This window comes from Schistocerca gregaria, chromosome 5 (genome assembly GCF_023897955.1).
Source record: "Schistocerca gregaria isolate iqSchGreg1 chromosome 5, iqSchGreg1.2, whole genome shotgun sequence".
In the NCBI taxonomy this organism is placed as follows: domain Eukaryota; kingdom Metazoa; phylum Arthropoda; class Insecta; order Orthoptera; family Acrididae; genus Schistocerca; species Schistocerca gregaria.
Window position 1 is genome coordinate 111,274,518 of NC_064924.1, and position 16,242 is coordinate 111,290,759.

The window sequence follows — 16,242 nt, forward strand, 5'->3', positions numbered from 1 at the left end:
ACCTTGTATATTAAACGACTGTGGGGAACTGTAGGAAACGCCTTGCGGAAGTCAAGAAACATGGCATCTACCTGGGGACCCGTGTCTAGGTCCCTCTGAGTCCCATGATAGGTTGTCAGAGAACAATTGCATGTTATTGCTATGCATCAGTGTCCCTGAAGATTAGCAGAATTCTTATAATTATGACGGCACCTGTAGGTTGTGATGTTCTCAAGTTTCATTGTAAACCCTCGTCTCCGCATTGGCATATCGATATCCTGCAGATAGGCAACCCAATTAAAAATTTCGCAAAGTGGGCTACCTTCGCACCTTCCCAGACACATCGTGTCAAAGACTTGCATCCACGAACTGATGACTGCATGCATGAATTGACGACCCATATTGAGCACCTGCAGTGTGAGTTACAAACTTGGAGAGATGAACTGTCTACTGATGTGTGTCTTTTCAGTATGTGTTTTTGCACAGTCGTCTTCTGAGACACTGGAGGTATTTATGAATAATCATGTATGTGCTATTCCAGCTCCCAAGCCCCTTGGGAAACAAAAGAGTGGAAAAAATTCTTTTCATATTGTTGCTTCTGAGTAATATATTAGTTAACCATACATTAAAGTGTTTGAAATAAAAATGGTAGTCATAGGGTTAAGGCACCCATTCACAACACAGTGGGTCTGCCAACTGGCCTACTGCACTGCTTGCCAACCCATTTGACTGTGAGTGGACACTTGTGACTGCTTGGCAGACTATTCTTGCACGCACTGTTGAAGTGCTGGCTAGCAGGTAGGGATTAAGGCAAGCAGGTAGAGGTTCTCTGTGTCAACTGGCAGGTAGCAATCGGGCCAAGCACATGGAGATTCTCCGGGCAAAACAACGGATCAAAAAAAAAGACGTGACCACTAACCCATCATCGACAAAGGTGCTTGTGGACCAGGCTGCCCGTGCATGGTGTCCTTTAAGGCGCTTATTCACAGCATTACTGATCCACCGACCTACTCACCAACCGCAGCTGTAACCAGTCCAACTGTGTGGGTGGACACCGGTGTGCACTTAGTGACTCCCTGGCTCTACTAAAAGACTGTGGGCGGGCAGGTAGCGGTCAGACTAAGCAGGTAGAGGCTTGCCAGTAAAACCAAAACACACACACACACACACACACACACACACACACACACACACACATACACACGAGTGGGTCAGGCCAGACCTGCTTAGTAAGTGGGACGGTGGACACGTCCACTTGTATGTAGGGGCCTCTGTAGTGTGTGGAAGTTATAGAGGACAACACCTGTCGTTTGGCCACTAGAGCACTACATCTGTATGGCAAAGCCAAGTGAGTAGCAGTCATTCCTCAACACAGTTTGGACTCACTCTCTTCCATGCACGCAAGTGTTCACCGATTGTGGTGAGTATTACTTTCCATGCAACTAAGGAAACATTATGGTTATCTATGTCTCACTGCAGCACAAGGTGCAAAGGAAGAACAACTTCCCTGCACTCACTGCAAGTTTGAGACATATGTGCATCTTTGTATGTTCTGCGTGGGTATACGACCTGCCTAGATAGCCGTATAATTAGGCTAATGAACTACGTTAATCTTTGGCAGTTTCCGCCAAGCTGTAGCGAATACCACGTGGATTAAGCATGCACTTGCCGTGTTTTACTGGGCTACCCCTTTAGCAAGAGTTTATACGTCAATGGAGAGCAAATGGGCCTTCTACAACAGAGCAGAGAGCATTCACTTTGTCACATTGCATCAAATGCATCCATGCCTGTCAAGAAAATCTGCTTGCGGTTCATGAACGTACAGACTAAGGTCTGTCACTACATAGGGTTGTTTAGTGGCAGGTGATGGTCCTTATAACTTAAACACTGTGTAATCACATTAGATGCCATTTCCGGCCATGGCTTCCTGCCCTCAATTTGTTCTTCCCTCTACAACTCCTCTAAGTCGTCGTTATCGTTTAGTTACACCACTTGACACAGAGATCTTGCTGGACACTGGGCAATTATCCTTTCCATCTCCAAGATATTTGACAGCTGCCAGCACTAGACCTGTGTGGCACTAAGCATGTGGGGAACATGATGCGAAGTTCTCGTTTGGTCCGAATTACCGGCTACATATATTGTCCTGTTGCTACGACAAATCGGAAATAACTCCCACAATACCCTCTGACACGTCTACAAACGACTATACGGCTATATGGCAGTCACAGGACCCTAGATGAGATAACTGTGATCCAAGACAGTCTCTCCAGAATTTTTCATCATAGTTTCGATAGTAACACAGTGTATTACCTGTGCAAGTTGAGAATATCATTTTTTATTTTTTACTTCTTCGTTACGAAACAGATTTGCGGCAGGAAGGGAAAGACTTCGAAGGATGAGTAATCACCAGTGGATACAGTTTTATTTATCTTTTTACTGTCAAAAAAGTTCTCATATTATTATTATTCAGCGATAGTTCCTTGTCGTTTTCTTTATGATATTCATCATGATTAAATTGTGGAAACTGCGATCTTGGTAATGTATAAAACTTTGAAATGCTACATTTTCTTTGTATAATGAGGCCGTATTCAGCATGGCTACGTGGTCATCTTCACGTAATATAGTAGGTACCACAGTAACTCGTCAGTTCATAGTAAACTGACTACTTACTGTGGTAACGGCTTTATGGCCTCAGGATTATAGAGGATTGGTGTCGAAACCGATCGCTTTATATGGTGTCATCTCATGATGACGTTACAAAATTTCAGGATGATGGAGAAGCGAAAAGATATCAATGTGAGGTAAGGCACCCTGGTGCGGAAACAATCGAGTGGAAAGCTGTAAGTGAAACTTGTTCTGATACCTCTGACAATGGACCTCTTCCACTGCAAGCTCTTTGCTGTCCATATGGCAGTATGGTCCAAAATAAAATTGTCTGGTATACCTTAAGAAGTATGAGCACTTGTTAATCTTTCCTACTGTGGAACAATCTCTTCCACTGAACAAGTACCCATAGCTCTTTAGGTACGCATTTTAGATTTCATATTTATTGGACACTTGTTTCGCTGTTTGGTCCACAGTAATTCCCCAAAACATATGGAAACGAAAGAGTTTACAGTAGGAGAGATGTGTTTCACAGTTTCAGTATGAACAAATACTCGTAGCTCTTAATGTATGCATTTTGGAACCCATGATTACATTTTTTCCTTGTTTTAGTCCCTACTGTCACCTCTGAAAGTTTCCCACCCTAAAATCTCAGCAACAATAGCACCGGTACATGTATTCCACTGTGAGCTTTCGACTTTGTCGTTTCCGGACAAGAATACCCTACCTCAAATTGATGTACTTGCCCTTCTCCATCATCCATGAAAGACTGTATCATCATGTAATCACTCTATATAAAGAAAATACAGCAACCTAGACATTACAATTAAAATATGTATAGTTATTAAGACCATTACAGGCCACAAAATTCCAGCGTACAGTAGCCCAAAACTATAATGATTTCTGGTTGCTCCCGAGGGAGTCATCTACTGTTTGTTTAATCAAATTATGATGCTTTCATCAACCATTCACGTCATCCTGTTTCAATGCTTGCAACGCCGATCTAACTCCACGTTTGACAAATGTTACGTACACATTTCGTTCATCATGCAACTGGCTCCACATCCGTGAAGAAGCGACTAAAAGAAGAAGACATAATGGTGCCCTGCACAGGCACAGCCTACTGAAGTGACTAACCAGTGCCCGTTGTACAAATCTTTCCCTGCTGAGCAGTCATCGTACGCTGTCGTTAATTTCAGTTAGAGCGAGATGTTTAAGGTTATGTCCGAGAGAATTTTAGCGCAACGTGTGGCCTTGGCCGCAGTAGGTGAGCTTTTTCCAGCCATTCCGTTACCGGCGTGTCCAAACGCACCACCACCACTCGCGTATTTTCGCACGTAGCCCCTCCTGTCTCGCCGCAGCACAACGCGACAGACGCTCGGATGCACATTCTAAACACAGTGGGTACGCGTATATCCTTACAGCAGTAATTAAGTTAACAGAGTATCTTTGAATCTTCCTGACGTTTGTTTCCACACTGCAGCATACTCATAACCGCTATCTCTATATATGTCACACACGAGGGCCCAGGTGGAATGCTCAATATCCAAGGGTATGACAAGAATCGTCATTCGATTAATAAAAGTCTCGGGAACATGGGGTCTAAAACTCATACCTTACTAAGTATTAGCATTTCTTCATCTACGATACTGTGGAAGGTATCTACTCAACTGCAAGCTTTTTGTTTTCCATATTTTCGGAGGAGGTAGTATGATCCAAAACAAGAAAAAATTGGGTAGTAAACGTGGCTCTAAAATGCATAATTCAAGAACTGTGAGTACTTGTTCAATACAAGAGATGCATTTCGCAGTAGCGGAGATGAACAAGTGCTCATAGCTGTTATGGTTTCAAGACCATGTTTACTGGATGTATTACTCATTGTTTTTTAGATACTACCACCTATTAAAATATGATAAGGAGGTTGCAGCAGAAGAGATTTGTTTCACATTATCGAAGAAGAAGACGTGTACACAACACTTAAGGAATGCTTTCTGGAGCCCATGTTAAATAGACCTTTTTTCTTCCTTCCTGTCATATCCCTTAATATTGATCTTTTCTCCTGGTACATCTTACATATTATCTACATCTCTACAACAGAAATCTCTGTAGTGTTGGCACGACTACAATAAAGCAAATTCGTCTCCCACAGTTTTCCACAAATCCGCCGAACAAGAGACTGAAATGGAGTTGTGGTGACTGGAGACATAGTGCACTGATACAAGCTAGCATTATTAAGAAAGTATCTGTTGTGGGATTTTTATGGAAAGCTCCTTTTTTTTTGTTACCTTGAACTGTGGCACCTCGCAGTGAAAAGTTTCATCAGAATTAATCAGCTCCATAGCAGAGGACGAACAGTGCACTTTTTACATTGAGGATACAAAAGTTATCGGATAGCAATAGGCACTTATACAGATGGCAGTAGTATCGTGTGAACAAGGTACAAACGGGTAGTTCAATGGCGCACTCAGGTGATTCGTGAAAAAAACGTTTTCGGCGTGATAATGGTCACATGACTGCAATTAACAGACTTTGAACGCGGAATGGTACATAGAGCTAGACGCATGGGACATTCCATATCAGTATTCGTTAGGAAATTAAGTACTCCAAGATCCACAGCGTCAAGAATGTGTCGAGGATAAAAAATTTCAGACTTATCTCTCACCACAGACGATACATCGAACGACGGCTTTCACTTAACGACCGAGAACAGCGGCGTTTCTGTAGAGCTGTCAGTGCTAACAAACAAGGAACATTTCGTGAAACAGCCGCAGAAATCAACGTGAACGAACGACGAACTTATCCTTTAGGGCAGTGAGACGCAATTTGGGGTTAATGTGCTATAGCAGCAGAGGACCGACGTGATGCCTTTGCTGACAGCGCGACATCACCTGCGTCCCCCATCCTCGGTTCGTGACCCAAGTGCTGTCAGATGAGTCCCGATTTCAATTGGTAAGAACCGATGGCAGGATTCGAGTGCGACGAAGACCCCACGAAGCCATGGACGCAAACTGTCAACAAGGCACCATTCAAACTTGTGGTGGCTCCATAATGGTGTAGGCTGTGTTTACATGGAAAGTACCTGGTCATCTGGTCCAACTAATCCGATCATTGACTGAAAATGGTTATGTTTGGCTACTTGGGGACCATTTGTGGGCATTCGTGGACTTCGTATATCCGAACAACAATGGAAATTTCATGGATGACAATGCACCATGTCACTGGGCCACAACTGTTTGTGATTGGTTTGAAGAACATTATGGACACTTCAAGCCAATTATCTGGCCATCCAGATCGGCCGTCATGGATGCCATTGAACATTTATGGGATACGATCGAAAGGTCTGTTCGTGCACAATCTCCTGCACTGGCAACACCTTCGGCAGCATGGCTCAGTATTTTTGCACTGGACTCCCAACGACTTGCAGCACTACAGTGAGCAAAATGATGTCCGACTCGATATTACGAGAGATCACACGGCTTTCGTCATCTCAACGCACATGTCATTGCGTTGTGGTGAGAAGCGTCGTATGCGACGTTCTATCTGAATAAATCGAGGCTAATGCTGCAAATCAGTGTACGTAGCAAATGTGGTCCGTCCGTGCTGGTCGCCTTCAAAGTAGGACTAGCCTGAGACAGCACAATGCTGCATTCGTTCCTTCTACTGCTCAATACTTTACTGCAGTTCGTCTTTCAAGTGGCTGTTCCAGATTTCCGACGGTTGAACCTCCCTGATGAGAACGAGCCAACGTCTTCAATCAAATGCCCACTGAGTTGGTTCACTCAGATAAAATGAACTGCAGCTTATGGACACACTTCGAGAATTCAAAATACCTGCACACTAATATTCAACACCAAAAGCTTTCTTAATACTGTGAGTAGACCTGTGCACCCGGCTATGTACATTTACTCCCGTATCAGTCATCAGGTGCATTTTCTCTGGTATTTTTGTAAAGATTTTCTACTGCCCGTTTGTGAAGTTAAATGACGTCGGCCGAAATAATGTCTGCTTTAGGGGTGTTTCATAGAGCTCCATGTGTCAATAGGAAACCCCGTACTGGCTTTCATTACAAACAGAATGTTTTGAAAATATAATTACGGGTCCAGTCTGTAGAGTATCCTCAAATTAATTTGATTTGATATTTGAAACAAAAATATTTATTGACACTGACAGCAAAAGATGGAGTATAATCAGCAGTTTCAGGTGATTTCTGTTACGAGGGGTTTATGGGAAACCATCATGATAGACTGTAAGTTTAAGTACAGAGATAGGACACTGTTCAATATATTTACATTTGCGTGATATGTCAATGAGACATTACCAGGAGTATAACGTTTTTCGGTGTACCATTTAGTTTGGAGGTGGTGTATAGATTATCGCTAAACTGTGCTTTGTTGTTTTCAAAAGAGTTCGAAGTACTCTTCCAAGAATTTACAACCTGAAATAAATTGCCAAGGATTTTCCCATAAAGACAGTAGAAAACGTTATGAACTTTAGGACGTGAAAAATATTAACAAAAGTACGCTGTCAGGGGCAACACAAAGGGGAGTTACAGAGGGGAAAATGAAATCAAATATTCATATTTGTGGTCTTAGTGTTGAGTGGGTAAGAGAACTCCGTCTTCAGGCCCCAAGTGGCGTGTCATCCTCAGTGGAGGATGCAGATAAGAGATGCGTGTGGTTAGCACACTGCTCTCCCGGTCGTTATGATGGTTTTCTGTGACTGGAGCCACTACTATTTGGACGAGGAGCTCCTCAACTGGCCTCACGAGGCTGAGTGCACCCCAAAAAATGGCAACAGCGCATGACGGCCTGGATGGTCACCCATCTAAGTGCCGTTCACGCCCGACAGCGCTTAACTTCGGTGAGCTGACGGGAACCAGTGTTTCCACTGCGGCAAGGCCGTTGCCCTGACTGTGTAAGAGGCGTTACATTAAACAATTTCATGGTCATAATTGGACAGGGGACTTTTGGCAGCCAGGTGCAAACCCTAGATGAGGGTATCCAGAGTAGTAAGGAGTGAAGGCGGGTGTTTTCAACAGTTTTCAGTTGATTAAGTGAGAAGTTTTGGTCGTTATAAGCAGTACAGCTAAGCCAAATGTATGGAGATATAGAATACCACATTTTAGAGTATGATTTACAGTTCAGGCACCATCCATCAGTATATCTGAAAACAATCTGATGGCTTCAAGGTTCAAGTTAGAGGTGAAGAATCTATGATCAGCTTTGACTCATGGGTCAAAAAGGGGATGGCGAAAATTGCACAGATGTAATGCAAGACTCTGATTAGTTCCTGACAATAAAACGTTCCTCCATCTACTGCAGTGTTATCATGTTGTGCAGCAAAACCATGTGTATCGAGCATCCCATCAGTCGCGATAGATAATGTCGTTTGTGTATGTAGATAAGAAGGAGCATCAAGAAGACCAAGTTATGAGTATGCTGTGTGTGGAATAAATTACGATATGAGACTCTAGACTGCTTCTTGCACTGACAAGCAAATTAGACTTGCATGCTCATCGGAATGTGCATCCCCCGTCTGTCGTGTTGACTGGCGGTATATGGCGTACAGTTTCTACACCAACACTACAGTGGATAGTCGTACAGAAGAGGAGCGAAGCAGTAGGACAGAGGTAGACAAGTGGGAGAGACAGAAGCAGCTAGAGTAGAGCTAGAGATAGAGCTAGAACTAGAGCGAGAGAAGCTGTCAGGCAGGCACGGCTGGGTGCCGGGTAGCGCGTGCCGGGCGCCTACGGCGGTGAGTAGTTGACCTGTGGCGGTTCTGGTACTCACGGGGCCCGGCAGGTCGTGCAGGTTGGACAGAAGCAGCGCGTGGTTGCCCGCGCCGTCCGCCGACACGCCCGCCTTCCGGTGCTGCTGATGGTGCTGCAACATGACCGACACCCGTCACGGAGAGCTGAGCCTGCCTGCAGTGAGAATGGTACAGACGATCTGCTATGCTACTAAGCAATGAGCTACTTTTAAACTGGGGCCTGTAACCATCCAAACACATACAGTTTTTTATTCTTCCTGAAGTATTGAATTAAAATTGACAAGTGAAGATAATGAATCTTAAGCAGTTGCTGAGTGATGGGAAAAGGGCTGAAAGGGGGAAAATATCACTTTATTAATAATTCTATGAAAATCTGTTTCATGTCCAAGCCACTATGTGACATTATGTTCTGAGGAATTGACTACCCACGAAGCTAATGAGGATGCAAAGGATATGTGAAACTATTGCCACAGAACAAGAGCACTACATAAACCATCTGTAGACGTTTTTTTCAAACAGAAGCAGTTAAGATTTGACTGTCAAATAGTCAGTCCTTTATTTTTTGTACACATCTTACACTAACATGTTGGAAATTTGCACTATGCTAAGGCTATTGAAGGTATTATGTATTAATACACTTAAAAGAAGATTAGTTCTATGAGGTCTGTATGAACATAATTTTCTTCTTAAATTTATGTTTTGTTTTCGATTGTTTACTTAGGGGTGTTCATAGGGGCTCAACATTTTTGTTACAGTCAGACGCTAAATCTATGGCCACGGATACGATTTTTATAATGGGAACTCAATTTTCAAAGTGGATTGTTATTTAGGCTCCTTGTTGCAGTGGTTCATCTCAGCCAAATTATGAAATATACATATGTTTCAGCTGAATTGCATTGCTCATACTTGGAGGCTATGAAGTAAATTTAAAGATTATTATGAAAACGATTTCATATACTGAATATCTGCCAGTACAGGCACGAGTAAGGCAGTATGGGAGTGATGTCATTAGGTGCACATACCCAGAATCTCATGGACCAGTTATAACAGTCATGAGTCAGCTTCTCTTACAAGAGGATGCGATGGCTTTATGACAACTTCCCAACTGGAACAGACATGTGTTCTGGCCAGATGGACTGCAGTATCATGTTGATAAGTGGGCTGAAATTGTTAAGTCCTTTGTTAATTTGACAAATATTGAAATCACTGAAATAACATCTCCCCCTTCTCACCCATTTGGTGGTTCACTTCCTTGTCAGGTAATATAATGTAAATGATAGGTCTTTATGGCTACAGTATCTGCCAGTTGATTTCTTATGATTCCACTGTGAAGAGGTATCCAACAGAGTGACACAACCTTCTCTTGGCGATGTTTGCCAAATAATATTTTGTCACGGATTAATGAAATGAAAATGTTTGGGAATGTAATTTTATGCATTTGTGCGAGTTGTCATTGATATAAAATGGTACACACTCACAAACACTGTGTACAATATGTGTTATATAAAAGATGGATTGCTTTTTTACTGTATGGAAGTTACTGTCAGAAGCCTAAAAGGTGGCATGGGTTTTTGGCGTGCTATGTGGAAACGAGAGGATACAGTCTGTAGGTACCAGTGAAAGAGGCAGCACTCGGGCAGAGTAGGTGGTGCATTGCCTGGAAATTGTTGCACAATTGCCTCACCGCGCAGTCTGAGGCACCCTGTCACAGTCTGCACGGCTTTTCCCGTCGGAGGTTCAAGTCCTCCCTTGGGCGTGGGTATGTGTGTGTTGTCCTAGTGTGTTGTCCTAGTGTATGTTAGCTTAACTAGTGCGTGAACTCAGAGACCGTTGACTTCAGCAGTTTGGTCCTATAATAACTTATCACAAACTTCCAAATTTTACAATTGCCTCAGAGGAGGACTGCTGAATTGTTACAGCTTTGGTACAAGTTGTTGGGCTATGTTATGGACGTTAAAACGACGCCAAGAAGAGTTAATTAGTCCATACTTCAAGAAACTTGTACACCATACCATGGGTAGTGTAGTCGCCATTTCCATCCACCACACCCAACGACTACAGCCAACCAGTTATGAACTGTATAATTAGAATTGTAGAAGTGTGAACCATTAATTCGAAATCAACTTTATCTGAATAATTTGCATCACCCTGTTATTTTATTCTTAATCATCCACCTGTTTAGGCTCTTTTCTCATTGTTTGATTACTCCAAGTGAACCTGTTATAAAATCATTTGAAGTGCTTTATTAAGTGTTTACAAGCAGTAGTTTTTATCATTGAATAAATGTCTATTAATGTCTTAAAAATTATAGTTGACTAACTTTTAAAGTGCAGGTAAAAGTATGGAATGATTTATGTAGCAGAAGTGATAAAGTGAACTTTGTTTAAGTACTGAAGTAAATGTTTTCAGAGAAATTTAATGATATTAATATTCTTACTCTCTTTGTGGTAATAAGTTAAGTGACAGTGAGCATATACATTTTGCTAGAAAGACGAACTTGTGATGCATAAATACTGAGGTTTTCCTAGTTTACGTTTTGAGTAAAATAACGATAAAATTCTTTCACTTATAAGGGAAATTCAGTAAAGTACAGAGAGTTATAGAAATAAATTTGCTTGTGAGGCTCAGTAACAATAAAGTTGGGTTACACAAAATTACTGAATGACAACAGAGAGTGGTCAAACCCTCGCTTTGGCTTTTGAATGATTGTTGTGAGAAAGGTATAAACGAAGTGTCTTAATAAATTTAAATGTGTGGGTTATGCTATTAGACTATTTATGTATTTACTTTGTTGATTATACAGAAAGTAAGCATGAAAGCCCTCCCTCTGGCCAAATTTCTTCAGCACATAGTGATGATTAAACATCGGTGGCCTTTCTAGATCAAATCTATGTATGTATGTGGGTGTAGTAGCTAAAAGATTTCTGTGTCTTTCTCAAAACCATATCCTGAGAAGTTATTTATCTGTGAAGTTAGAAGTTATGTTAGGGAATAACAGGAAAGTAGGCCAAATTTACCCCTTCTGCTTTTCTGAAACTTAACTATTTCTTTGCCTATGCGGGCTGGCAAACGTAAACCAATTGGACAAAACACGTAATCAACTTGAAACTGAAATACCCTAGATTTAGTATCATTTCATTTTTACTGCTTTTCTTTGTAATAGAACTCTTAGGAAAACAACTAATAGTCTGATTTCCATTTCCGTTAGTCATTCATCACGTTCAAATCCTGTAAAAGAGATAACATTATACGACAGTAGTGGAAAATACGCATATTTTTAACGTGTAAACTACATGCAAAATTCTCCATATACTTGTGTTGTACGTGGCTTTCCCGGTGACTGGACTATTTATTCCGTCAGGGTATAGTGATATAGATGTTGTCAAACACAAGTTAATATAAATAATTTTAATAGTCATGTTCAAGTCAAAAGTGAAGTTCTAATCATCCTCATCTCTGATTTAGCTTTTAAAGGAATCGAAAAGCATTGAGACAGAACAAGTGAAATTTACAAGTTACCTTCTAACATCAAATTTTGTTATTGTTCAAAGAGAAACGAAGATTAGGACAAGCTAGGTCTGCTCATCATTGGCTGAGTAATATGTTGCATTGTAATACAATTTGATACGTGGATGCGTAACGGGGATATGTATAGAGGGTGGTGCAAAACAGTCTGAAATGCTTATAAGGTTGTTGTAGCGCTGGTTGTGCTGAGAAAAATCAGTCAAAATATCGATACGTTGCGCCGTTTTCGAGTTAATTAGCATGGAAGTCAGCCACTCAGGCCTTTGCACGCGTGAATTCGAGGCCAAATATGTCCTTTGTTTGGCTTCCTAAACCCAGACAGGAGAGTTATAAAAAAATGGACATGGGACGATAGTAACGATCGAGCTAGAGCGTGCTAGGAAGTGTCATGAGCTATAATTTACACAATGAAAGCGACTGACAGTAACTTTATCTGGCGGGCCGCTCGAATTTGCACTCGCAATTGCCTGATTGGCTAACTTCAATGTTAGTTAACTCGGGAATGGATCAACGTATCGAATTTTTTTCTTAACAATTATTTTTTAGCACAATCTATCCTGGAACACCCTTACAAGCTTTTCAGTCTCTACATGTAAATTACTGATGTTTGTTTGCTTATGAATTAATTATAGGATTATTTTGCCAGTACAAAGATTTAGTTATCTGAGTTGCATGTGAGTAAGTGTCAATGTATTAGTATAATCGTAGCAGGGGATTTTGTTTAGTGTTTTGTTCCTTTATAGCAATAAACATGTATTTTGTTCACTGGTAGCTAATGTTTTATTGTGTTCCATGATACAGCCATCATCATAACACGTTAGTAGTTGTGTGGTTTCGCTGTTCCGACTAATGAGAGGAAGAGCAGCGGAACTTTCGGTGTTTTTTTTAGATAACGAAGCCTACTGGCGATCCTCTTACTCACTAGTTAATTTGTTTACATTATATTTCAGAATCAGGAATTGGTTTGGTACAGGGACGTAATTCGTACTTTAACAAGCTCTAGGGCAGTGTGTGGGGAAGTGAAGGTAGTCAGCTAAACAGGAGCTGGCACTGAGGAGAGAGGGTTACAGCCCTCACACATGACACGAAGCAACCTCACTCCCTCTATCTTGGATCATTTACAGTTTTGACGGCTTCAGAGTCAGTTTCACACCAAAAGGGTAAACCGGTGCCTATAGTTATATGCGAATTTCTTCCCTTCTAGTACAAGGCTGTTGGCAGATAGAGTGCCAAAGTTATGAAGAGTTTTTTCATTAAAAGCCGAAGCAGTGGCCGAGATGTAACATTGAACTAAGGAGCCTACAGCCAGTAAAGACGCAGCCCTTAGAGAATGACAACAAATGATGATGCCAAACATCGTCGAATTATGTAAGGTGAGAGGTACCACCTGAAGATGGCGGCAAGGTATGTTGCCGAAGTACCGTGTTACGAAGGTGATTGCACCAGATTGGACGCCCGAGAACAGCACAGTCAGTCGATTCACCAGGAAAGCTTAAGACCACACAAGAAAAAATGAGTTTCGCTCAAGGTCTGAATTACCTAAATAATATATTTATTACCTAAAGCGATATTTGCACAGTGTGAGTGAGGGGGAAAGAGAGAGGAGAGGTAAACGGACATCAGTGTTTGGCAGACAGCTCACCCTGGAGGGCGTGGCCAGCAGGTCTCGCAGCTCGCGGCATCGCTGCCCCTCGGCCTCGCGGCGGTAGACCAGCTCGTCGAAGCGGCTGCGGTCCTCAGGAGCCACCACCTCCCGCAGCTCCGTCAGCAGTGTGTACTGTCAACAAGACAGATCCAGGCTCCTGTACACATCCTCCGCGTTTGTGTACCACCCGACCACAGCATTATTGCACTTGGCCTCTAGGGGAACACACGGTGGCGTAACAGTAAAGAAGTACAGTGGTGACCAATGGAAACGTATCAGACTGTCAATGCTTTCGGGTCAGTTGTGGATACAGTATTATGTTGGTTAGGACGTCAGACTCGCCGACTTGGAGCAGGAGAGGCACTACGGGACATTTTAATTTCCACTGTGCATTCTTTTACAAATAAATTCATAAGACTTCGTCAGAATGACCAGGAATGATTCAGGATTTGCACTCATAGCAGTGAAAGCTAAAAAAAACGTAACAAAATAATTTTTCTTACAGGTGAAATTTCATCATTTTTTTCACTTGCAATTGACTGCATTTGTTTCTATAGGTACACTTTTAAGTAAGTAAGAGAGATTCTACGATGAATTTTGCAATGCTTATTAAACAGAAGCTCCTTAATGCAAAACTAGAATTTTCAAAGTCTATTAAAAACTGTGGTAAAAATTGAAATAACTAACTACAAAATTTGAGTTTTTCCTAAACATGAATTTTAACAGATCATTCATTTTTTCATAAATTAAATAAATTCCGGAGTTTCATACACCTGTAAATGTGGTTTGTATGTTGTGCAAAAATCATCGAAGGATTTCTCTTATGAATATAAGTGTACCTATAGCAATAAATACAGCCAATAGTAAGTGAAAAGTAATGAAATTCCATATCTAAAAAAAATTGTGTTATGTTTTTAAACTTCCACCGCTATGAGTGTGTAACGTGAATCATTCCTGGTCATCCTGACAAAGTTTTATGAATTTCTTTTTTAAAAATACAGCTAGTGGAAATAAAGATGTCCTTTGGTGCCTCTCCTGCTCCAAGTCGGCACGTTAGACAACCTACTCCCCTTAAGTGGTCCAGTATGCCCTCTTGAAGTATCGTCGGGAGGCCAAGTGCAACAATACTGTGACGCATAGTAGTGAGGCAGACTGCAGGGGCGCATGGCTGGGACGCGAGTTCCATAGGGAAGAAGATTTGTGGCGGACGAAAAAATTAGGAAGGGCTAATGAAAGGGGGAAGGGGGAGAACGAGTAAGATCCAGAAAGAAGAAGAAGAAGAAGAGGAGGAGGAGGAGGAAGAGGAGAAGAACAAATAGTCAAATTGACGTAAGACAGTCCTCACTGAATGAAACAAAAGGAAAGTTGGGGTTTCTACTAAAAAAAGAGAGCTCTCCACGATGCAGACAGGGGTGAACAGTTCGAACGTTCTCACAAACAACATACAATACATAATAACTAATTAAGTATTTGTAGAAGCCAAATTGCAACAATAATTAATCGTTTGTATTTATTTAAGCTACAGATTCTTGCAATTCGAAAACAAAAGATTAGTCAGTTTGAAGTTTCCAATGGGACGTTAGGTAAACCCTTGCCGAAACTAATAACCAAGACTAACGGTTATTCTTGCCTAGTAGTAGTAGTAGCAGCTTTATTCATCCGTAGATATATTTTCACAAGGACGTAGGACACGTCAAAAATTTACAAATTTAGATCAATTTAAAATAAGCTAATTCGTATACACATATATTTACAGACTTCTAGTTACAGATAATCATTAGAGTTACTGCTGGTATACAATACTTTTTTTCCAAATAACTTATTAAATAATGTAATGCCACATTGTTCACTCATATCCCACTCTCAGTCACTGCACACACTAAACATACATTGTTTCATAACACTTCACTCACTACACATAAACACACACACACACACACACACACACACACACACACACACACACACACACACTGGTGATCTCTCTTTCTGTACAACAACTTCCCATATGCTATCTTGAAAAACTGAATCAACATCCCTCCATAATGAGTGAGGTGTTGAGCTCAGAGAGATGAAGAGTTGTTAGTATTGTCCTATGCATAGCTTGGCGGCAAGTATTTCTAGAAAGGAAGAAAACAAAGTGAAGGTGTTACGTAGAATGTTGGATATTTTATAATCATTATTGGCTCAAATGGTTCAAATGACTCTGAGCACTATGGGACTTAACATCCATGGTCATCAGTCCCCTAGAACTTAGAACTACTTAAACCTAACTAACCTAAGGACATCACACACATCCATGCCCGAAGCAAATGTACTCATTAAGAGTTGCAACCTTACGTTATAAGTTTGATACAATAAGCCAAGTATAAAAGTTAGAAACTGTGTACGTGAAATGAGGTAGCATAACTCAACGCGCGCAAATTACCCAGAATACATTCACTCAGTATTTCAGAAATTTCAGAATGACAGGTCTTAGCGACTACGAATAAAATTTACATAAAATTCCAAACCTTTTAACCTTTTATCAACTTCTTCCCGTGCGAAAGTTTATTGCTAAATACTACACTTTCGCTGTTAATGCAATAAAATTCACTACTTCTTCACTACTAACTCTATCCGCAACACACTTCTCAGACATCCACAATATACCACAGAATGCACCCGCAAAATTATTGTACGACGTCATAAACATTCAGATGTTTGAAATACTTGGT

At 41.2% G+C, this 16,242-nt stretch overlaps 1 protein-coding gene and 1 pseudogene across 1 annotated transcript in view; both read right to left on the reverse strand.

Annotated features, from left to right (window-relative positions):
- LOC126273249 (whirlin-like) overlaps positions 1-16,242 on the reverse strand; it is a 509,290-nt gene that overhangs the window by 92,951 nt on the left and 400,097 nt on the right. The window contains exons 5-6 of the mRNA XM_049976794.1: positions 13,523-13,657; positions 8,376-8,468 (exon numbers count right to left, since the gene is read on the reverse strand). Of these exons, the coding sequence (XP_049832751.1) occupies positions 8,376-8,468; positions 13,523-13,657 (228 nt within the window). The remainder of the gene's footprint in view (positions 1-8,375; positions 8,469-13,522; positions 13,658-16,242) is intronic.
- LOC126274457 (5S ribosomal RNA) lies at positions 7,375-7,492 on the reverse strand (annotated as a pseudogene).